Consider the following 21,736-nt stretch of genomic DNA (forward strand, 5'->3'; position numbering starts at 1 on the left):
TGAAAGGAGAAAATGTCCTTTGCAGAAGGGTGGGGTGGTACCTGGGCGTTGGGCAGGACCTGGGCGGTGGGCATCCTCAGGGCCTAGGGCAAGAAGGACTGGGCTGGGCCAGAGATTGGATTTCAGGGGAGAAGCCTGGATTCATTATTCATGTGGGTGTCACACTTGCCCAAAGATAGGTCCTTCTCACTCCGGCTCCTGGAGGAGGTGATGCCTCGCTTTCCCCCATTGCCCAATCCCAGCCCTGTTCCACCCTTCTCCCTTCTCCGAGCCATCACCCATCTCACCATTCAATGCCTCCTCCACCATCCCCCCCGCAGGCACCTCTATTTCCTACCTCTCCCACATCCCATGTCTCCCTTTCCTTCCTCTCAAATTATCCCAAACACTCCTCCCCTCTCCCACTCTGCCCCTCATTCATTCATTCAGTATCTTTGAGTACAGACTACATGAAAGCTACTACGCCAGGTCCAGGGGCTACAATGGTGAACAAGATGGACAAGGTCTCTGCTACTGGGGGAAGACAACAAATAAACTAGATGCCTGCAGATTGTGACAAATGCTATAAGGAAATTAACAGAGAGATGAGATGGGGTAATTTAGGAAGGCCCTTTTAGCCAGGGGGTCAGGGCAGGCCTCTCTGAGGAGGTGACACCTGGAAAAGGAGAACAAGCTAGCCATAAGATGAGCTGAAGAAAGATAATCCAGGCAGAAGGATCAGCAAGTGCAAAGGCCCTGAGGTATAGAGGAACTTGACGTGTTCAGAAATGAAGTGGCCCGGCTGGCTAGAGCATGATGAACTTGGAGGAGAGTAATGGGGTTGAAAAGTTTACTCCTGTCCCATCACTCTTTGATTTGTACCCTCCCTTCTCACCCATTCCTCCATGCCCTCCTATGCCCACCATGCCCTCCCCAGGAGACTGGCCGGTACCCTGCCTACAAAGAGATGGTTTCTGAGTACTGTTGGCTGGACCGATGTAAGTGGCTCAGGCCCCAAGGTTGGAGGGAAAGGGCTGAGGTTGGAGGGCGGGGCCAGAATCTGAAGAATAAATGGGCAGGGGGACAAGATCTCCTCAGGACTTCACACTGCCCAGAGCCATGAGTTCTCCTCTGAGAAGTTGCAGGTTCAGTTCCAGGCTCTCCTAGGGTCTGGAGTCCCGGGGAGTGAATAGGGGAGAAGTGACTTGTCATTGGCAGGGCAGCTGAGCAGTTAGTTTCCCAGACCCTGTGCTTCCAAACTTGACTGCTGCCCGACACTCCCCCACCCCCAAGCCCAGGGGTGGTCTGCAACCCAGGCAGACCCCTGAGACACCCCTCCTTTACCCACTGCCCGCAGTGAGCAACGGGGTGCTGCAGCAGCTGTCCCCAGCCTCTGAGAGCAGCTCCAGCGTCTCTTCCTACGCGTCCAGTGCCCCCTACAGCTCGGCTGAGGGCTCGGGCTCCCTGCCCTCAGACCGCATGGATGTCTGCCTAGGGCCTGAGGACCCGGGCAGGCGGGGCCCAGGCTGGGACAGGGCAGACACAGCCATACAGACAGAGCCCGACATGGGGGGCCATGTGGAGACCTGGTGCAGTGTGCGGCCCACCGTCATCCTCAGGGACACAGCCATCCGCTCTGATGGACCCCCGCCCAGCCGCCACCTTGACTCTGCGCTCTCTGAGTCCCCCAAGACTGCTCTGCTGCTGGCCCTCAGCCGACCCCGGCCCCCCATCACACGCTCCCAGAGCCACCTGACTTTGTGGGGTACGTGGGGGACAGGTGGCTGCTGCTCTCTCTGAAGCCCCGCATCTAAAACCTCATACCCTGTCCTGGGCCCCAAACCTCCCTTTGCCCCAGGCCTGGCCCCAGCCCCAGCCCCAAACTCAGCCCCAGGATACCTTGCTCTGGGCTCCACTTTAAACCAGTCCTGGGCCCAAAACCCACCCTGTCAGCTCTGGGCCCCAAACCAACCCTAACCCAGCCCCTCCATCCTGGAGTTCCCAGGCCTGTCAACACACATACACACACACACACACACACTCACACTACAGCTCTCAAGGAGATTCCTCACATAGCTGTAGCTATGGGGTGAGGGAGGGATGGAAAGTTGGAGGAGGAACCCTACCCCCACCCCATCCCCACCTCCCCACATGGCTGCAGATCCTGTCTGCCCCCTACTCTCCCTTCTCTCTGCCCCTCCCCACACCCCTGCCCCTCGGCCTTCCCTTCTGCCCACCCTCCAGCCCCCTGGGTGCTCCCTCGTGTCTGCAGAGGAGAAGAAGCAGCGGAAGAAGGAGAAGTCGGGGTCCCCTGGGGAGAAGGGGGCCCTGCAGCGCTCCAAGACGCTGATGAACCTCTTCTTCAAGGGAGGGTGGCACGGGCGGCTGGCAGGGGACGGGCGCAGAGAGGCCTGGACTCTGGACAGAGGGAGCCCAGCCAAGCCCCACTCTCGCCTGGACACGGAGAAAGGTAAGTGCTGGGCGGATCGGCTGGGGAGGAAAGAGGGGAAGTCCGCTCTGGCACCCAGCAGCTCTGGGTTGAAATCCCCCGCTGCCTCTTACTGGCTGTGAATCAGACTCCACCCCTGCGGGCCTCGGTTTCCTCATGAGTAAAAGGGAGTAACACCTATTTCTTTAGGGACAGCAAAGAATAAGTGAATTAGTGTATGTAAATTAGACACGAGGGAGGGCATTAGTGTATGTTGCCTGGCACACACAAAGTGCTCAGAAAATGTAGTGATCATTGTTATCCTGCCTCATCTCCCCATTTTACAGAAGGAAAAACTGATAGAGTCAGAGCATAGAAGGAAGTGGAAGAGCTTGGGTCAGATCCCTGTGCTCTTGGTGCTGACCAGGGGAGTGTACTCCTTTCCTAGATAGAGTATTTGGCTTCACTTCCCTTGGCCAGAATTCCACAGTCCCTACCCATTTCTGGAACCATCCTTGAGTAAGGCCACTTCTAGATCAGGGCCCAGGCAGAAGGGCCTAGGCAGGCTTCACTCATGTCAGGGGCTTCTCAAGGACCCTCACAGAGGGCCTCTCATCTCTCAAGTGAGGTTCAGAGACTGGACTAAGAGTGGCTGGGTTAATGGGGTTGCCTGTGACAGAAACTCAACTCCAACTGGCTTTAAAAAGCACTTCTTGACTCGGCCACTAATGTAAGCTGGGTCTCCAGGTTTAAACAATCAGACTTCTGCCCCCTTCATCTTTTGGTTCCACTTTCCCCTGGGTCGGCTTCATTATCATGCAGGCTTTGCCCACTGAGAGTAAGATGGCCACTGTCGCTTAGCAACCCGCGGACAAGAGAGCTTCTTAAGTAGTTCCTGCTGAAGTCCCAGGCTCTCACTGGCCCAGCTGGGATCATGTGGTCAACCAATCGCTGTGGGGTGGGGGAGAGAGGTGCTCTCCTGGCCAGCCTGGGTCACGTGCCCACCCTCGAGTACAGGCACTGAGAATGGGGGGGCCCCAGGTGAAATCAGGGTGCTCTTTCTAGAAGGGAGAAGGGATGTTGGGTAGGTAAAAACAACCAGAGGATGAGGAGCTGGGCCATGCCCCTCCTGGGGGTCTAAGGTGACAGTCCCATGGGAGAGACAATCCCTCCAAATTAGGCCAGCCACCCCCCTCCCTCAACCCATCTCTCTTTCCACAGCCCCGGGCCTGCTCTCTCCTGGTTCTCCTCCCACCTCTCTGGGCACTCCTCTCTCTCCTTCAAAGGCTCCCCTTTTTCTCTCTGTCCCCTGAAGGTAGGTGTTCCCCCAAGCTTTGTCCTTGGGGTTTTTCTCTCTGTACATTTGCTTCCAAATGAATCTCCATAAGCAGAGCTCAGACTGCACCCTCTCTTGATCCAAACTTTCACTAGCTCCCCTTTGCCTATGAATGAAGCTCCTACCTTGAGCATGGCCTTCAAGACTCTCGTGGCCTGGCCTCTTGCCTCTCCGTCCCACCTCCTTCTAGCCTGAACTCTCCATTCCAGCCAATGATCCAGCCAGTCCTGAGCTCCCCAACCCCCATTTTCAGATTGGGGACCAGGGCCTCAACTGAGCCTCTTTCTTCTTCACAGCAGGGGGAGTGGGGCCCGTACAGAAGTTTGTCACCTGGAGACTGAGACGCGGTAATTCATGCATCCCTCTACCAAGGCCTGGCTGACAGCAGAGCTGCAGATGGGGTGCACGTAGGGGGCAGCTCAGGGGCGTTGGGCTAAAATCATTTGGGGTCAAGCATGGGGGATCAGGTGGATAGAGAGGCACACATTGGCAGCAGCTCAAATAACTGGACTAAGCTTACCAGGAAAGATAGGGTTGCAGACAGATATTGGGGTGCATTTTTGAGGACTGGGGAGCTTGAATTGGGACTCCCAAAGACCAGGTTTGAAGAGATGAGGGAGCCTGTGCTAGAACCCCAATGGGGAACAGACTGTATGATGGTGCGTGTTCAGGGGGTCCAGGGGGCACTGGGCTGGGACACCATTAAGGAACAGATTGGTACAGGGGTCTGTGTTGGGGGGCTGAGGGGCCTGGAGTGGAGCTCCGTTGGTGGGCAGATTGCTATGGGAGACCCTGGTGTGTAGCATCTGGGCTGGGATTCTGTTGGGGGCACCTGGGCCTCTCAGCTGTTCAGTTCTGACCCCCACTGAGGGAAGCCCCTGCCTCCTCCCCTGATGGCTCCTGGGTCCTTCATCATACCGCTTGCTGCTGCCCTGCAGACCGGGAGAGGGGCCGGACCCTGCTCTCTGCCAGGTCTGGGAGCCCCTCCAGCCAGCTGCCCAATGTGGATGAGCAGGTGCAGGCCTGGGAGAGCCGACGGCCCCTTATTCAGGACCTGGCCCGGAGGCTGCTGACTGACGACGAGGTGCTGGCAGTCACCCGCCACTGCTCCCGGGTGAGTCTCCAGCCTGCCCCCATCCCCAGCACATGGTCACTCAGTCACCCAGCCCCTCATTTGTTCAGTCCACTGTGTGCTGACCAGTATCTGGGTGTGAGGCCAGTATCTTGACACACTATCTCGACGCTGTGGGGCCAGTGGTCAGTAAAAGCAGAAGTCATCCCTGTCACATGTACACACACACATACACACATGCTGACCTCACAGCCAAGAAGAGGAGATAGACAATATCTAGAACCTAAACACCCATAGCGACAAATTATGTGAAGTGTGGTGAAAGAAAAGAACGTGAGTGAATAACCCAAGAGATACAAATTAGATGGTGTGGTCTTGGAGGGCCTCCTTGAGGAGGTGATATTTAAGCTGAGGAGAGAGGAAGCCAGACAGGCTATGAGGAGGGGGATGTGAATCCCTGCAGTCCCCTGCCTCTGTTCTTTAAACCCCAACCTCCCCCTGCCCCGTGCCTCCATCTGCTCCTGGGGCAGCCAACAGGCCCTGCCTCATGCCAGGTGCCCTCCTCTGTTACTCAAGTAAGTAATCTTTTGTCCCCGCCCACACCCCAAGCCTCCCCCAACACCTACACTGTTCTCTGTTCTCTTCCGCTTCAAACAAACCAGAGGGTCCTGGGGGGGATGGAGGTTAGATTTGAGGGAGTCTTTGTAGTCTGAATGTGGGGGAGGCTGCGGGAGGCACAGGTCACCCCCTCTAGGAGGACGGGAAGGCCCTCTGCCATCCCTCTGTCTCGAGAACCCGCAGGTTTCCTGTGATGAATCCGTGTCAGTGCACACGTGAGCCTGTGGGCTGGGGCAAGCTGAGGAGTTTCAGGAAATCATTTGTGGTTCCTGCACTCCCTCACCTTGGTCAGGGAGGGCTGTGTTGTACGTCTGTGTGATGTGTGCGTACGTGGGTTTGCGTCGCCTTAACTATGATTATATGTGTGTGTGTGAACATGTCTGGCTAAGGCATGTGTGTGTTACTTGGAGACTGAGGCGCGGTAATTCCTGCATCCCTTTACCCAGGCCTGGTTTACAGCAGAGCTGCAGATAGAGGTGCATGTTGGGGGTCAGCTAAGGGGCTTTGGGCTAACCTCAGGAGCCCACTCAGCTCTGAGCGCTGAGTAGGGGACTTGCGTGAGTCTGCAACTCCGAACTCTGACCACTAGGTGGGGCTCTGTGCCTGCTTCTTTGGTGGGCTTCTTTTTCCTCATCTCTCGGCTCCTCCCACCCTGCGCAACCCAGGACCGCCTCCCGCTGTGCCTCCATAGCACCTGGGGAGCTCTGCGTACCACGCAAACCTGACTCGAGCCCACCCACACCAAGAAATCAGACCCTCTGGAGTGGAACCCTGGCCGAAATGATTAATAAAGCTCCCCTACTGATTCGGATGTTTGGCCCCCAACCCCAGCCTCCCTTCTCCCTCCTCCTCTGAGCCATCTCTCCACAGCCACCAGACCAGGCACTATAAACCAGTCTCTGAGCACTTTATACTCCCCAAGCCCCCTTGCGACCTCTTATCTTTGGCAGAATACAGTGGAGTACAAGTTCCTTATCTTTATATTCAAGGCCCTCCCTGATCTGACTCCCCAGCCCACTAACCTCAGCTTCCCCACAGTAACCATATCTCCACATCATCATCTTCCCCTGGTCACCGCAGAGGGTTCCACAGGTTATGAATTGCACGATTCACGTTGTAGTCACCACCTGCGCAGTCTTCACGGATGCCCTTCATGTACCCCACGGTCAAGTTAAACTTCCTTCTACCCATTATTCCACATCATCCTGGAGCACTTTCCTCCTAATTTTCATGCTGTTCCCTCCTTAAGAGTCAGTGTAAATGTCACTGCCTCCATGAAGCCTACTCTGATCTTCTACCCTCCTCTGAGACTCCTTCTGTCTCGTTGCCAGTAGTTTATAGTTCATTGGTGTATGTGGCTCATTCTTGTCCCCACTAGACTGAGCTCCTGAGGCGCTGGAACAGAGTTTTTGTCGTTGTGCTCTCGCTGCCCAGTACAGGGCCTGGCATTTAGTAGGCGGTGAATGCATGTTTGTGGACTTGATGTGTGTGCACATATGTGGCTGGTTCTGTGCAATTGTGTGTATCTCTCCAGACAAAAGGGGGTGCATTGTTGATTTGTGAATGTGGAAGTCCCTGTAACTTTGTGTGTGGTTTAGGGCCACACACACGGTTTATATTTATTTATATCTTGATATTTATGAATGTCCCATTCTGATCACCAGGGCATGCTATTTCTGTCTATGCCCTACCAGATTCTGTCTCCCTGAATCAGTACATGTCTCCTTCTCGCCACCATGGGGCAGTGTGCTGTGCAAGTAGGGTGGCTCGCAGTTTGCCAGTTTGCCAGTTTGCCAGTTTGCGTTGGTGGGGTAAGGCGGGGCTGGTGGCATCCGGGCAGTGTCAGGCAGAAGGGCCTCCACCCCCAGGGTACTGACTGGGGAAGCTTTCTGTGGGGCCATCCCTTCCCCAAGGTCCCCCTTCCAGCCCTGAACAAAGTCTAATTTGTAGGTGTGTGTGCAGACAACATGGTGGAACAGCCAGGCGCACAGCCTAGTGTTTGGCTCAAATTCCTTCCTTCTGCCTGGAGGTGGGGGTAGGGAGGAGAGTCCACTCCCTGCATATCCTTTTCCGGTACCAGAGCAGGCAAGAGCCAGACTTCTCAGGTTCCAATCCCTGTTTGCATGGCCTTATCTGTGTGGCCTTGGGCAAAGTCCTTCTCTCTGAGCCTCAGTTTCCTCATCTATAAAATGGGAATAGCTAACACCATCTCTCAGGGTGGTTGCTAAATAAGAGACCATGTGTAAAAGGCTTAGAAAGGTGCCTGTCCCAAAGCTGTTCTTGCTGTTACAGATCTGTTATTACTATTGCAGGCTCCCACCTAGTCACCGTGACAATCCTGTGGACAGCCTGGGGATGGGGAGAACCTTTCCTAAATGGAGGGAGCCCCTGCCTGCCCAGGCATTCCCCCAAGCCCTGCTCTGGCAGTCCCTGCTGCTGTCTGACCCGTGGTGCCTCTCTCTGCAGTATGTGCACGAGGGCGGTGTGGAGGACCTGGTGAGGCCCCTGCTGGCCATTCTGGACAGGCCTGCGAAGCTGCTGCTGCTGAGGGACATCAGGTGGGGCCAGGGTTGTGGGCAGGGAGAGGACCCCTGATACCTCCCCCAACCTCCCCAGGGCTGAAGCTCCTCTCGGCACCCCTAGCACTGAGCCCTTGCCCACCCCCCAACTCTTGCCCTCCCCCAGGAGTGTGGTGGCCCCCACGGACCTGGGCCGCTTCGACAGCATGGTGATGCCGGTGGAGCTGGAGGCTTTTGAGGCCCTCAGGAGCCGGGCAGGTCAGCAGTAGGGGGGGCGGGGGAGGTCGGGGCAGAACTTGTGGATACTGAGCCCCAGCTGGGGATGGGGGTGGGGTCTCCCAGTGGAGAGCGAGGCAGAGATTGCCTGCGCCCCTTCTGCTGTGTCCATCAGGGGGCCTGGCAGGGGGGCCCTGCCTCTGACCTGTTCTTCTCTCCAACTAGTACGGCCTCCTGCCTTGCGACCAGCCCGGCAGGACACACCGCCCAAGCGTCACCTCATCACCCCTGTGCCTGGTCAGTCAGAGTCCCAGAACTCAGGGAGAGGTCACACTTCTGGGGGATTGGGGAAGGGAGAACGGGCCTTCTGTCCTTGTCCCATGCACGTGGAGAGTCCTGGCTTCAGAAGTACGTGTGGTTCCCTGAAGGAAATCCTTTGTCCACCTGGACCATTTTTATCACATCCACTCACTGCCTATACTATTATTTACTTGATAATTGATTTTAAACTCACTCACTTGTTAAATCTAGTCTCATTCTATGCAGTAATCTCTGAGAAATTACCAGTTTGGTGTGCAAGTCATGTTTTTTCTTAGACATATTAAAATAAAACTGTAACTATTAGCGTAGAAAGTATTAAAATACCATTACAATAGAACCCAGGCAGCGTCCCTCATTGTGGGGAGCACTGCCATAGGGCCTGAGCAACCCCAGGCCTGGGTCTATAGACCCTACACCACCGAAGGCAAGGACTGGGGCCTGGCAAGGTGGCCTGGGCATTCTGACCTCGGCCCTCTTCCCCAGACAGCCGTGGAGGCTTCTACCTGCTGCCTGTGAATGGCTTCTCGGAGGATGAAGGCGATGGGGAGCGGCTGGGGGGCCTCCAGGTCTCCCTGAGTGCCTCTGACCCCCGCCACCCTCATAAAGGAATCCCCCCTCTCCAAGACGTGCCAGTAGATGCCTTCGCCCCACGCCGAGGCGCCTGCACACCCCCACCACAGCCACCAGCTGTGGCTCCCCGGCCCCCGAGGCCTAACTGGCTGCTAACAGAACCCCTGACCCGAGAGGACCCTCGTCAGAGCCAGAGCCAGGGCCTGGCCCAGAGCCGCAGCCGCAGCCACAGCTGGGGCCGAGGCAAGTCCCCGGGACGCAGGCGTTCCCCATCCCCGGCACCTATCCCTGCCCCCAGCACAGCCAACGGGCGCTACCACAAGCCTCGGAAGGCCAGGCCCCCTCTTCCACGACCTCTGGATGGGCAGGCAACCAAGGTAGGGGGCAGTCAAAGGCTCTCCGAGAATGGAACTGGTGGGACAGCCGAGCAGGCAGCCATGAAGGCCCCTAGTGGGGAGCTGAGGACGGTCACGCTGTCCAAGATGAAGCAGTCCTTGGGTGAGTCTGGCTGTGACTGGGCCCGGCAGGGGGGTTCTTGGGTTTGGCTGAGGTTGGTGGGCTTGGTTTGAGGGTATGACTAGGGCACCTGGGCCTAGCAAAAGAATCTGGGTATTGGGGTATGGTTGGGAGGGTCCACATTTGGGGGGGATGAGACCTAGAAGATTTTGGAGTGACTTGAGGATTGAGTAGTAACAGAATCTGGGGGTTTGGGAGAAGTTGGGGGCCATGGATGTGGGGATGGGGTCCTGGGTTTCTCCTGGAAGTTCTGGGTTTTGGGGGTGTGGCTGCACTGTCACCCCATGTTTCTCACTCTCACTAGGCATCAGCATTTCTGGGGGCATTGAGTCCAAGGTGCAACCCATGGTGAAGATAGAAAAGATCTTCCCCGGGGGGGCCGCCTTCCTCAGTGGGGCCCTTCAGGTGGGTGAAGAACAACCAGGCCCACTCCCTAGGCCCGGAGTTGAATTCTAGCAGGGGCGGGGCTGGCACACGCTCATCTTCCAGCCAGACTTGCTTAGGCCAGGTCGTGGGAGGAGGCTTGGGGGCAGGGGGGTCAGGCCTGTGGGATGAGCAGGCCTAGAAAAAAATCTGTCCCCTCATGCCAGCCTGGGCCTGAGGGCGGCCCATCCTGTTCCACCCCTAGCCCCAAGGGACAAAGGGCCATTGTCTGCACCCCACCCTGCCCCCAACAGCTCCAGGCACAAAAGTCCCATTGTCCATCCCCTCCACCCAGATGGGGAGGAGTGTCCTAGCTGGTGGAGGTGAGAGGTTGGGTGGTAGGGTGGGGGTGACCTGAGGAGGGAGGGCTGTGATTCTCTCACCCCCACCCCAGGCTGGCTTCGAGCTTGTGGCAGTGGATGGAGAGAGCCTGGAGCAGGTGACCCACCAGCGAGCAGTGGACACCATCCGCCGGGCTTATCGAAACAAAGCTCGGGAACCCATGGAGCTTGTGGTCAGGGTCCCTGGGCCTGGCCCACTACCCTTACCCTCTGACTCATCTGCCCTCACTGATCAGCACCTTCCTGCAGACCATTCCCCTGCTCGCTGACCCCTTGATGGTTTTCCAGTTCCTTTCCACTCACTCCCAGAACCTCTCATTAATGCCCTTCCCACCAAGAGCCAGACCCCTCTCCCCGCCCCCGATGCCAGGCTCCTCCAGCTGACCCTCAGCCTCGTTCTCTCTCCAACCCTCCAGACTCCTGATACTAACCCCACTCTCCTCACCTATCCCACGACCGCACATCCTCCCACGGAGCCACCTCCTGTCTTCAGACCCCACCTACCTCCTCAGAGCTTGGGGCCCTCCCACTCCTGCTCGCCTTGCCTACTCCCAAAGCTGCACACTGGTGGCTCAGATTTCCCTTCTTCCCTCCACAGTTGTCATTAAGGCTCTGCTCTTTCGATAAACTTGGTGTCAAGGACAAGGTGCCACTGGGCAGCCTGTGTCACCCACTCACTGTCCCCAACCTCCCAAGATAGGAAGGGGGTTGAGAAACCCAAGGTCTGGAGCTTGGGACTGGTGGGCACTTTCTCATGATGCCCCCAAGCACTAAGGGTCATGGGCTCTCAGACAGGGCCCTCAAGGGGTCACTGCATCCATCCATCCCCTAGGCCCAAGCAGTGTTCTCTGCAAGGGACAAGATGGAAGTCCTTCCTAGTTTCTCAAACCCAGAGAGACCGTTTCATGTTGTGGTCTACTAGGACCTGACTTTCTACTGGATTTATCCTTCCCCCATCACCCTTTCTCCCCCTAAGACCTCTATGAGGGGTAGGGGAATAGAGAGCAAATAAAGAGGGAGTGGGGGTCTAACAAGTTCCTGTAATCTTAATCCAGCACACTCAATCCTTTTTTAAAAACAAATTTTTTTTTAATTTTTTCTTTGGGTTTGTACAAGAAATTTACAGTGTGAAAAATATACAAGTGAAAACGAGGCCATAAATCTGGGTGTGGGGAGGGGCCACTTGGTCACAAACACAAATAAACAAAACATTTCTGAGTTCTTCCTTTGGTCTGACTACAGCCCCCTCACCCCAGGAGAGAGGCTGCAGAGCTGGAACCTGGGGATCAGACCTCAGTCCCAGCCCTGGCCCTCAACATGGGGAGGGTGGGGGCAGGCACATCTGGAGCAGCTGGCGCTGTCTGGCTCTCTCTGGCTTTGGGGTGGGGGAGAATGTGGAGATGAGGGAGCCCCTTTCTCTTTGTACCCCCCTGGCTGGGAGGGCTGGCGAGTGTCTGGGGTGCATGGGTTAGCAGAGTGGCACTGGCAGCAGTTGGGGAGTGAAATGGGTTGAGTGAGTTATGACTCTGCGTGACGGTGAACACAGGGACCTTCAAGGAGTCTGATGTTGCTCATCCAAGTCATAGGGCAACCCTGAGTTCCTGGCAGAGGCCCTGAGGCCTGAATCCCAGGGGACAAGTGGCTCTGGGGCCCTCAGTGCACCTGAGGCTACTGCCCCCCTCAGCAGAGCTCCTGGCAGAGCTGGGATGCCAAGGGCCCTAGATTTCGGTGGCGGTGATCTCTTCCAGGCAGATGCAGGGGGCTGGCTCGGCCAGGCCCAGGTCAGCGAGCTCCCGGGCCTCCAGCTCCAGGCTGAGCTGCTGCAGCTCCTGCTCCAGCTGCCGGTTTCGCCGGTACATCTGGATATAGTTGTGCTGCAGCTGCTTCTGGTAGCGGATCACCTGCTCCTTCTCTGCCTGCCAGGCCAGCCGCTCCCCCTCGAAGCTGTCCCGCTGCTCCTCGCCCCGCCGCCGCTCCCGCTGTAGCTCTGCCCGCAGCCGTTCCACCTGGGCCCGCAGGCTGCCCCCCACCCCGGCTGCTGCCCTCTGCGCCTTGGCCTCATCGCTCTCAGCCAGGAGGAATGGGTCAGCCATGGCAGGTGGCACAGGGGGTTCCCGGAGGCCGGCCGCCTCGGTGTCCAACTGCCCAGCTTTCTCCCGTAGCCGCTCAGCCTCCTGGCGGTGCCGTTGTAGCTCCTGGGAACAGGCCTCCAGCTCCAGCTCCCGAGCTCGGGCTGCCTCCTGGAGGCCCCGTGCCCGGCCCTCACTGACCCGCAGTGCCGCCCGGGCCTCCCGCAGCGCCACCCGCAGGGCCACCAGCTCACTGCCCTTCTGCACCAGCTCTGCCTGAGACTCCTTCAGTTGCTGCTTCAGCAGGGAGATCTCGCCTGACTTCTGGCACACCTGGGGGTGGGAGGGAGCCGGGAAGGATGGTGAGAAGAGTTCTCACAGGGGGTGAGGTCCTGACATCATGCTGGGCATCTGGGGAGAGGAGGTTTGATCATTATACCCATTTTACAGATGAAGACACTGAGGCGAGCCTAGTGACATATCCAAAGTCATACTGGGTGTCTTAAAACCACCATGAAGCACGGCAGAGGCCTGGAGACTAGGGGGTGGCAGATTTTGTGGGAGTGGGAGCAACTGAGGGCAGTGCCCAGTTGAGAGGCATTACAGTGTGTTGGTTAAAAGCACAGACATCAGAGCCAGAATGCCTGGGTTCAAGGCTCAGCTCTGCCACTGAGTAGGTGTGATGTGGGGCTCCAGGAGTTCTGGGCCTCAGTTTCCTCATCTCTAAAACGGGGATGTTAACAGTACCCATCTCATAGGGCTGTTATGAGGATTAAATGATACACTCTATGTAACATGCTTAGAACAGTGCCTGGCGCATAGCAAGCACTACATTCTTACTCTTATTATTGGCTAGAAGGCAGTGGATGGGAATGCTACTGGCTACGTGGGCACTAGACCAGACCAGTGAGGAGAGCTAACATGGAGGCCCAAGGAAACCGCCCCCCAGAGAGGGAAATCGGAGAGGGGTCCTCGTCTCACAGAGGTGAGGAAGGGGAGGCCCTCTGGAGGTGGCAGGCAGAGGGTGTGTGGCTGGGCCCCCCTTTCCAAGGCTTGTTCCATAGGGCCCCACTCCCTGCCCCTCTGGGTCTGGCCCACCTCCCACTTGGTCTCCTCCAGCCGTGGCCCGAGCTCCCGCTGCTCCCGCTCAAAGGTGGCGCAGCGCCGCTCCAGCTGCTCTCGTTCCTGCAGCAGCTGCGCAAAGTCATCCTGCAGCTGCCGCTTCTCCTGCTGCAGCTGGAACACCTGCAGCTGCAGCAGCTGCTGGGCCCGCTGTGCTCGCTGTGCCTGGGCCGTGCCGTCCTCGCGCAGGGCCTCGCGCTCTCTCTGCCAGTGCCGCTGCCGGTCCTCGTAGCCCTGTGGGCAAGAAGGCAGACCTGGGTCCTGGCAGCTCCTCCAAACCTTGAGCCCCGGCCACCCCAACGCCCTAAGCACCGAATGCTCTGGTTGCCCAGTGGCCTGGGCTCAGGGAGGGCAGGTTCCATTAACAATGATAATAATTATAATAACAATAATAACTGCTACTTTTATGATAACAGAAACAACAACAGTAATAGCAAGCACTGAGGTAGCACTTCCTAGGTCCCAGGCATATTCTAGGCACTTTACACTCTTCGCCTTACTTAATCCTTGTAATCTCTATGAGGCCAGAAACATCCCCATTTATAGATGAGGAAACTGAGGCTCAGTACAATTATGTAACTTGCTCCAGTCCGGGGCTGGGTTTGAATCCTCACCCCTCTACAGGTTAAGCCAGACAGTTGGGGTGGGGATGGGGCCACAACAGCCACTGCCCAACCCCTGCCCCCCAGCACACACGGAAATGCTCCTTGGACCCCCAGTGCCTCCGGATGTCCTGCAAGGCCACCCCCACTACTGCCGCTGATCACACCTGACACACGGTCACCTCACTCTCGTCCAGACTGTCCCGCAGCTGCTGCAGCTCTGCCTCACGGTCACGGAGCTTTCCTTCCAGGACACAGTGCAGCAGGGCCTCGTCCGAAGGGGGTGGTGGGGGCGGCGGTGGGGGTGGGGAGCGCTCCCCACAGGAGCTACTGTCAGGGGAGCCCCGGGGACCGCTGCCCAAGAGCCCCCCAGCCACACGGCCCCCCAGGGAGCCTGTGCTCTTGCTAGAGGAAGAGCGGCCACTGTCCGAGTGGGAGGGCCCAGTAGGGGCCCCTCGGGCTGGCCCAGGCAGTGCCCCCCGCCCAGGGCCGTGGGAGGGCAGGTGGCTGCCTGGGGAGTTGGTGGCCGGCTCAGCACCCCCGGTGCTGTAAGTGGGCAGGCTGGACAATGAGTTTCGGCCAGAGTCAGACAGCGTCCCCGATGGGCAGCCACTGGCCCAGCCACTCAGTGCCAGGGGTTTGTCGGCAGCCGAGGAGGAGGAGGAAGAGGAAGAGGAGGCAGGGCCCCCAAACAGCTGTGTTAGGCTTCCCTGGCTCCCAGACAGTCCGGCGGCCCGAGGACCCAGGAAGCTAGGTAGGGACGGTGCCCCTCGAGGCTTGGGCAGTACTGGCTTGAAGGCTGTTGGGCGAATCAGGATTTTCTCCATGTTCTGAAATGAGGTGCCATGTGACACTGGGGATGAGCTGCCCAACCTTTCAAAGTCCTTATCACATTCCCTGCCCTCCCATGCAGGGTCCCTAATCCCCAAATATTAATAACAATTGCTACCACTGGCTGAGGGCCTCCTAAGCATCAGCCTTGCGTCAAGCAATTTAAAAGGTTCATCTCTAATGATTACAGCAGCCAAACCAGCAAAACGTTATCACTATCCCCATACTACAGGTGAGCAACTGGAGGCTCAGCAAAGTTAAAGGCCTCGCTCAAGGTCAAACACACCATGGTTGTACCGTAACAGTAACTTAAGCAGCTAACATTTATTGAGTACATATTATGGGCCAGGCACTAGGCTAAACACTTACATACATTATTTGATTTAATTCTCACAGCAATCCTATGAGATCTGACCTATTACCTCCATTTCACACATACAGAAACTTTGGCTCAGACAGGTTAAGTGACTTTACTGAGGCCGTACAGCCAGAACGAGGCAGAGCTGGGATTAGAACCCAGGTCTGATGATTCTGGGGCCCACATGTTTTCCTCTAAATTGGCCTCCAAATTCCAGCTTCTCCAGGGGGCTCCTGATTCCACCCAGGCCCCAAAGGAAGCGCTGGTCCTCACCTTCTCCAGCTTCCCGGAGACAGGGATGAGCTTCGGTGGGGGTCCGCGGAGATGGGCATTGCGTGCCCGCTGCTCTCGGGCATCCTCAATGTCACTGCTTGGGCTGGGGGGTGACTCTGTCCGGAAGTCCTCGTTGATGTAGGTAAAGCTGGTGCCAGGGACAGCCTTCCTGGGGGGCACAGCTGGGCACAGTGGCTCCTGTGCCTCGTAGCCACCCCGCAGCAGCCCATCCTGCTGGCGGAAGAAGGTGGGCCCAGGGGGGCCATGGTGGCGGGGAGGAGCTGGCCCTCCAGGGCAGGGCCGGCCTGAGATGAGGCTGCTCACGCTGCCCATGGCTGGAGCTTGTGGGGCCGTGGCAGCCTCAGGAGCAGGCTCCAGTGGCAGTGGCAGAGTCTGCACAATGGCCATGGTGGCAGAGGCTCAGGCCTGGCCAAGGGCCTCCAGGGGAACCTGTGAGCAGGGCAGTGGTGTCAGAGTCCTTCCACCTTGAGCTCACTCCCTATTCAAGACCCTGAGTCCCTCTCCTGACCTCTTGTCCCAGGTCAAACAGCCCCCTGATATCGGTAACAAGCCCTCATGCCCCCAAGGCTCCCTCTCCAAGCACTGGCACAAACCTCAGTTCTCCCTGGGCCAAGACCACTGCTAACTCTGGGCTGAACAGGGCTGAGGACTGAGTCTCCGGGCAGGGATGGCAAGGGGATGGGAGGCCTGGTAGTTATGCAGGGCCCTTGGCAGCAGAGGCCCAGGCCCCAGTCCAGACCTGCATCCCCCACAGAGGCTAGGACTCCAGTTAGGGAGGGAGCCCTCTGTACCAGCTCCCACACAGGTCCTTGGTCCCCTGGGACAGGTGGCCTCATTAGAGGGCAGTTTGGGCAGCGGCAACCTCAGGGACGCAGCCAGCAACTCAGATGGTAATTAGGGAACAAAGAGCCAAGGCCAGGCAGTGCCCAGCCTCCCCCAGCTGGGCCTCAGTTTCTCCCAGACAGAGAGGCGGCAAGGGTGGAGCCGGCCAAACAAGAAACCCAGAGCTCTTAGGGAGCCCACAGGTGCCCTCTGGGGTCTCCTGCCTGCCAGAGGTGGACGCAGACATATGCTTATTTCCATGACAACGGCTAGCCTCACCACACCCAATCGGTTGGGCCTAAAGGAACCTACACAGGCCCAGTGCCAACCTCTATGACAACTTCCAGCTTTAGATGTTCTCCAGAGTCACCCCGAGGGGATGAGGACAGAAGCCCCACCATCACCTCTGGCAGCTGCTCCAAGATCTCACTTCCCTGGAGCTCAGGGAAGAGGGCTCCGCCTCCCAGGCCTGCTCCTTCCTGGAAGGGGACAGCCAGCCTCCACCCGGAACTCCCTCCCCAGTCCTGAGGCCGAAGACCAGGGCTCAGGCATCTGCTGAAGTCATCACGCAGAGCGGGGGCCAAGAAGTGGACAGAGAATTGCGTAGGAGCAGGAGTGTGTGCATGTACTTGTTTGTGTGTGTGAGACTGTGTGCACAGGAGCGTGAAAATGTGAACTGTGTGTGTATACGAAAACATCATGAATGTGTGAGTATATAAATATGTTGGCTACATCTATCAGTACATTCATCTACATGAGTAAATGTGTGAATTCATATGTGCGTAGCTTACAAGAGTGTGTGTGTATAACAGGGATCACTCTTAGAAAGTATGTGGAAGTTATAAATGCATATATAGTAAGTGAATTTGTGCTGTATGAAAGAACATGTTTGGACAGATGTCCATTCATATACACAAGAGTTTAATGTGTAAACTCACATGTATCTTATGTGACTGTGTGAATAAGAAAGTGAGTGTGCACAAGTGTGTACAGAGGAGTGTGTGTGAATAGGAGCACAGGTGAGAGTGGGTTCTGGGTGGCATGCAGGGCCAACTGGTTTCTGTCACTCACTGGAGGTGGGGGAGGAGAGACATCCTTTGCCTGATCTGCTTGCCTTCTTTCTTGCTTGTATTCCACTGAGTCCATCTCCCTCCCCACTCAAGTCAAAAGACCCTGAGAACCAGGAAGATGTCCAGACCGAGGCAGGAGGAGCTGGGAGCTGGGGGTGGGGGTTAGCAGTACCCACGAGCAATCAGAGGCTCCTCTCTGGCAGGGGCTGAGTTCACCCCACAAGTGCCAGCCCTGAGGGAAGTGGATGGAACACCCCCTCCTCTGCCTTCTTGCAGGCCACTCCAGGGCATGAAGAAAACAGTGGGGAAGGGGCTTCTTAGGGGGCAATGGGGGTTGGCACCTCTGTCTGCACTTCCCCACTTCAGTGAGCACAGAGAAAGTGAAAACAAGAGGAGGAGACAGACAGACTCAGAGAGACAGGGGACCAAAAGACAAGAGACAAAGACTCAGAGAGGCCCCAGGGTCAGACAGACAAGGAGACAGGCGGACTCAGTCAGCCAGGGGCCCCTAAACCCAGAAGAGATATAAAGCTGGGCCCTGAGAGCTAGACACCCAGGGAGCCAAAGCCAGGCGTCTGGAAAGCTAGGCCTGGCCAGCCTGGCTCCCGCTCTTGGAGCCCGAGAGAGAAGGAGGGGCAAGTGGAGGCTCCATTTTGAGAAATGCGTTTGTGGCTGTGGGAAGGGAACCCCTCGCTCTCCCCAGCGCTCCTTGAGCAATCCTTCGGGCACAGCGCACACATCCCCCCTGAGGGGGTAGGGGGAGCTGAGGGCTGGGTTCAGCCAGGGCCCGAGACAGGTCTGGCCAGGGCCAAGCTCGCGCAGACCTGCTTCGGGGGCTGAAGAGTTGGGGAAAGTCTCCCCCTCACTAAACTCCAAGGACCAGTCAAGCGGGATCGAGTCTGGGGTCACGAGTTCCCCTTCCGCGACAGGAAGCCGGGGGCCCCAACCCACCCTCCAGAGTCCACCCTCGTCCCCGCTTCCAGTGGGGGAAGCCGTGGAATGCCGCCTCCCCATGCACCCCGCCGCGCAGAAGTGGGGGGCGCCCCAGGTCGCCTCCCAGCCCCGGCGCCCCCTCACCTCCGCCGCGCTGCTCCATGCTCAGCCCCGGGCCGCCCCAGCGCTCCCTCCACAGGCGCGCCGCCCGGCTCCAGCCCGCGCGCGGCCACTCGGAGCCGCCCGGCCGCCCCGGCCCCGCCTCCACGGCGCCCCCAACCCGGGCCAACCCCCGCCGGGCCCAGAGGGCGGCGCAGCGCGGGGGAGGGGTCCGAGGGGCGTCCCCGCCCCCGGGGCGCGGACTCGCGCAGGCACCCCGCGTCACGCGTGTCCTGCGGGGCGCACGCAGGGGCTGCACAGCTGGGCTCAGGATCCCTCCCTCCGAGGCCCGGTGGTCGTGTGTCTGGGGGCTCGGTCGGCTCAGGAATTGGCAGCGGCGGGTCACCCTCTACCCCTACCCGGGCCCCGGGGCCAGCGGCAGCTGGTCATTGTTTGAGCACAAAGCGCCAGGCGCCGCGGCGACCGCCCTTCCCCCTCGGCTCCTCTAGTCGAAGCCTCCCCCAAGACACACTCTCCGGCTTCGGAGTCCACCGGGGGAGGCCGAGGGTCAGCTGCCCCCGACTCTCCCCGCTGCCCGGGCCCTGCGCGCCAGCACAGGTCGGGGCCGAGGCTCGGGCCGTGCCTGCCCCACCCCGCGCGGGTTGGAGGCGGCACACTTCATTTGCCGAGGCGGCGCCCCCTGGCGGCCCATCCGGAGAGCACACCCAGTCACCCCCCCCCCCCCATCTTAGGGACCCCTATCCGACTCCTCAGCACTGTACCCTCTACCCCGCGAGACCAGACCAGCCCTAGGCGTGGCTCTGTGCTCCTCAACCTTCCTCCAGAGTCATTTGCTAAGAGAAAGGTCATTGCTCGGAGAGAGGCAGCCCCTAGCCCCCATCACTCCCTGGAGTGAGCAGGTCCAAACCTACAGTCCAAACCTACAGCAGCCTCACAGAAGACAACATTCCGCTGTCTTCCCAGGGTCACACATATCCTCACCCCCTCGCAAACAACACAAGCTTCTTAACACCCACACGACCTTTCCCACATTCAGGCTCACACAGCCACAATCACATGGGCTCATTCATCACCTGGTTCCATGTTCCTTCTTTCCATAGTCTTCTAGGCCAACTCACACACAGAGACATGCTTGGTGTCACAGACCTTGTTGTGCTCAGGCTTTCACAACAACTCGTAGTCCTTCCCACTCAGTCACAATCTTAAATATACTTAGGCTTCTAAGCATCTTTCACACATTGACAATCTTATTCACAGTCACACAGACAACTTCTTACACATACACATATTTCACAAACATTCTACCACACGGACTTTCCCATAGGGGTTTCTGTGACCCAGTCAGGTCAGCCGATGCCTGCACCCCTGGGCAAGGACAGCCTCCTGCTCCCACCTAGCCCAGGACCAAGGCCTGCCAGAGCTCCTCTGCCCCAGGAAGGAGCATCCCCCCCTTCCAGGCCACAGCCCTGGCTGGCTCTCAGCTCTATTTTTAGCTCTATGGAAAGGGCTGTTTTTCTTTCTTTTTCCCTGGAAAGGGAAACATAACCCAGCCACCCTCAGGCTCACCCCAGACCCTCAGTCTCACCAGGATAGAAGGAGCCCCTCTCCCAAGGAGAGACCCCTCCTCTGGCCTTGCCCTGATCCCAGCCTCTTGGGGCACCAGCAGCCTCCTCCCCTTTCTGGCAGCCTGCCCAGAAGCTCAGGCAGCAGCTGGACTCAGCGTGTGTGTAGGGGTTGGGGGTGGGGCGGGGAGGGAGGCCCAGGACTGCTGCCCACTCCCTCATTCCCTGGGGGGAGGAGGGGTTCATCCTCCCTTCTACCGGAGGGAGATGGGCCCACTCTGGTGTAGAGGGGATGTTTACGCTCATGCATTCTCTGGGGAAGGGGGACTCCCCCTCTTGCACGAGTGGGCCTTCTGCTCCTACACTGGGGGGGAGGAGCTCCCAGTTCTGCAAGAAAAAGTGCTAGTAGGAAGGGGACCCCTAGACGCTCAGGTAGCGACTCCCCTGGCTGGAGGTATGGGGCGGGGGCTGCTGTACACTGCCATCAAGAATAGTGCCCGCCCCCCCTCCGATACCTTCAGCGATGAAGGCACCATGAATGTGTTGGGGAGAAGGAAGGCGAGGAGCACAGGTAAACCCACCCTAGCACGACAATCTTCCGTCCTCTGCGCTACCCAACTCCAGGGGGCGTTGTGCTCCCATTTCTGGGGGAGGGTTTATCACCTCTCGAGGCGGAGAATGGAATACAGCCCGGCACGAAACCTTCCAAAGTCTCCCTGGACTGCGGGGGGTGGGGTGGGCACAGCCCACTGGTCTGCCAGTGGATCACGTGCTCGGCGCTTGTTTACGTCTTAGTCTTCACCTGAGGGCAGCTGGGAAGCAGGAACCTCCGGAGATGTCCCACCCGGCCCGCCCCCGTCAGCGGTCACTGGGGCGCCCCTTTTCTCCCACCCTGTCAAGTACGCTGGACAGTAGAGCGCCCCGTCTGCTGGGGATCCGTGCGGGCCAGTGGTGCTGCTCCAGGAACTGCAAGGATAACCCACTGGGTTCGTTCTTTCTGAAGTGCACGTGTGTTCGTGTGTCCCAAGTGCATGCGTGGGGCTGCGTGCATGCCTGTGTGGGCCCGTCAGTGCGAGTTTCTGTGTCGGTTCCCTGTTCAGACTCCTCGCCTGCGCTCCTCAGAGTGAGGACACCCCTCCTCACCCCAACCCCCAGCTTCCCCAGACCGGGAAAGTTCGCTCCGGAACGGGGACGTGCGAAAGGCGGGAGTTCCTGCACCTCCGCGGCCCCACCACTCACCCAGCGCCACCTGCGCCCCGGCTCCAGCTCCCGCCCGGCTCTTGCTCCAGCGCGGGCACCTCCTCGCCGCAGATCCGCCGGCTCTCAAGCCCGCTCCGGGCTCCGGACTCCGGGCGCCCGCCTGGCCGGGCCTGGCGGGGCGGGGCGGCTGAGGCCGCGCCCCCGACCCAGGGAGGGGAGTGGTCTGCCCAGCACCCCCTCAACAGCCTACCCAGTACCAAGCCCACCAGTAGCTCGATGGTGGCCTGAGGCTGCCCCTGTGGCCACTGACTTCACAGTTTACCGGATTTGGTTTTCGACCTGGGGAAGGGGCGAACAGCACGTGACTGAGCTACGCTACCTGACTGCCCTAACCAAGCCAGCTATAGGGCTTTA

At 58.4% G+C, this 21,736-nt stretch overlaps 2 protein-coding genes across 16 annotated transcripts in view; one reads left to right on the top strand and one right to left on the bottom strand.

Moving 5' to 3' along the window:
* PDZD7 (PDZ domain containing 7) overlaps positions 1-11,560 on the top strand; it is a 19,164-nt gene extending 7,604 nt beyond the window's left edge. For both annotated transcript variants that reach the window (XM_070558558.1, XM_070558547.1), the window contains exons 8-18: positions 917-977; positions 1,337-1,744; positions 2,252-2,449; positions 4,040-4,090; positions 4,682-4,857; positions 7,900-7,991; positions 8,119-8,210; positions 8,394-8,465; positions 8,973-9,557; positions 9,880-9,980; positions 10,393-11,560. In XM_070558558.1, coding sequence (XP_070414659.1) covers positions 917-977; positions 1,337-1,744; positions 2,252-2,449; positions 4,040-4,090; positions 4,682-4,857; positions 7,900-7,991; positions 8,119-8,210; positions 8,394-8,465; positions 8,973-9,557; positions 9,880-9,980; positions 10,393-10,608 — 2,052 coding nt within the window. In that variant the 3' untranslated portion in view covers positions 10,609-11,560. The remainder of the gene's footprint in view (positions 1-916; positions 978-1,336; positions 1,745-2,251; positions 2,450-4,039; positions 4,091-4,681; positions 4,858-7,899; positions 7,992-8,118; positions 8,211-8,393; positions 8,466-8,972; positions 9,558-9,879; positions 9,981-10,392) is intronic.
* Positions 11,404-21,498, bottom strand: LZTS2 (leucine zipper tumor suppressor 2). Of its 14 annotated transcripts, none has more exons than XM_070558682.1 (6): positions 21,362-21,497; positions 20,786-21,088; positions 15,595-16,044; positions 14,315-14,962; positions 13,507-13,764; positions 11,404-12,741 (listed from the first exon to the last, which is right to left on the bottom strand). In XM_070558682.1, exons 3-6 carry the CDS (start codon positions 16,000-16,002, stop codon positions 12,058-12,060), a joined length of 1,998 nt encoding a protein of 665 aa, XP_070414783.1. In that variant the 5' UTR covers positions 16,003-16,044; positions 20,786-21,088; positions 21,362-21,497; the 3' UTR covers positions 11,404-12,057. The 14 variants fall into 14 exon arrangements, with proteins under 14 accessions (XP_070414783.1, XP_070414764.1, XP_070414733.1 ...); XM_070558663.1 differs by having other exon boundaries at positions 20,704-21,088; positions 21,362-21,483; XM_070558632.1 differs by having other exon boundaries at positions 14,300-14,962; positions 21,362-21,464.
* Positions 21,499-21,736: the final 238 nt, after the last annotated feature.

The sequence above is a fragment of the Equus przewalskii genome, chromosome 1 (genome assembly GCF_037783145.1).
Source record: "Equus przewalskii isolate Varuska chromosome 1, EquPr2, whole genome shotgun sequence".
NCBI classification, from domain to species: domain Eukaryota; kingdom Metazoa; phylum Chordata; class Mammalia; order Perissodactyla; family Equidae; genus Equus; species Equus przewalskii.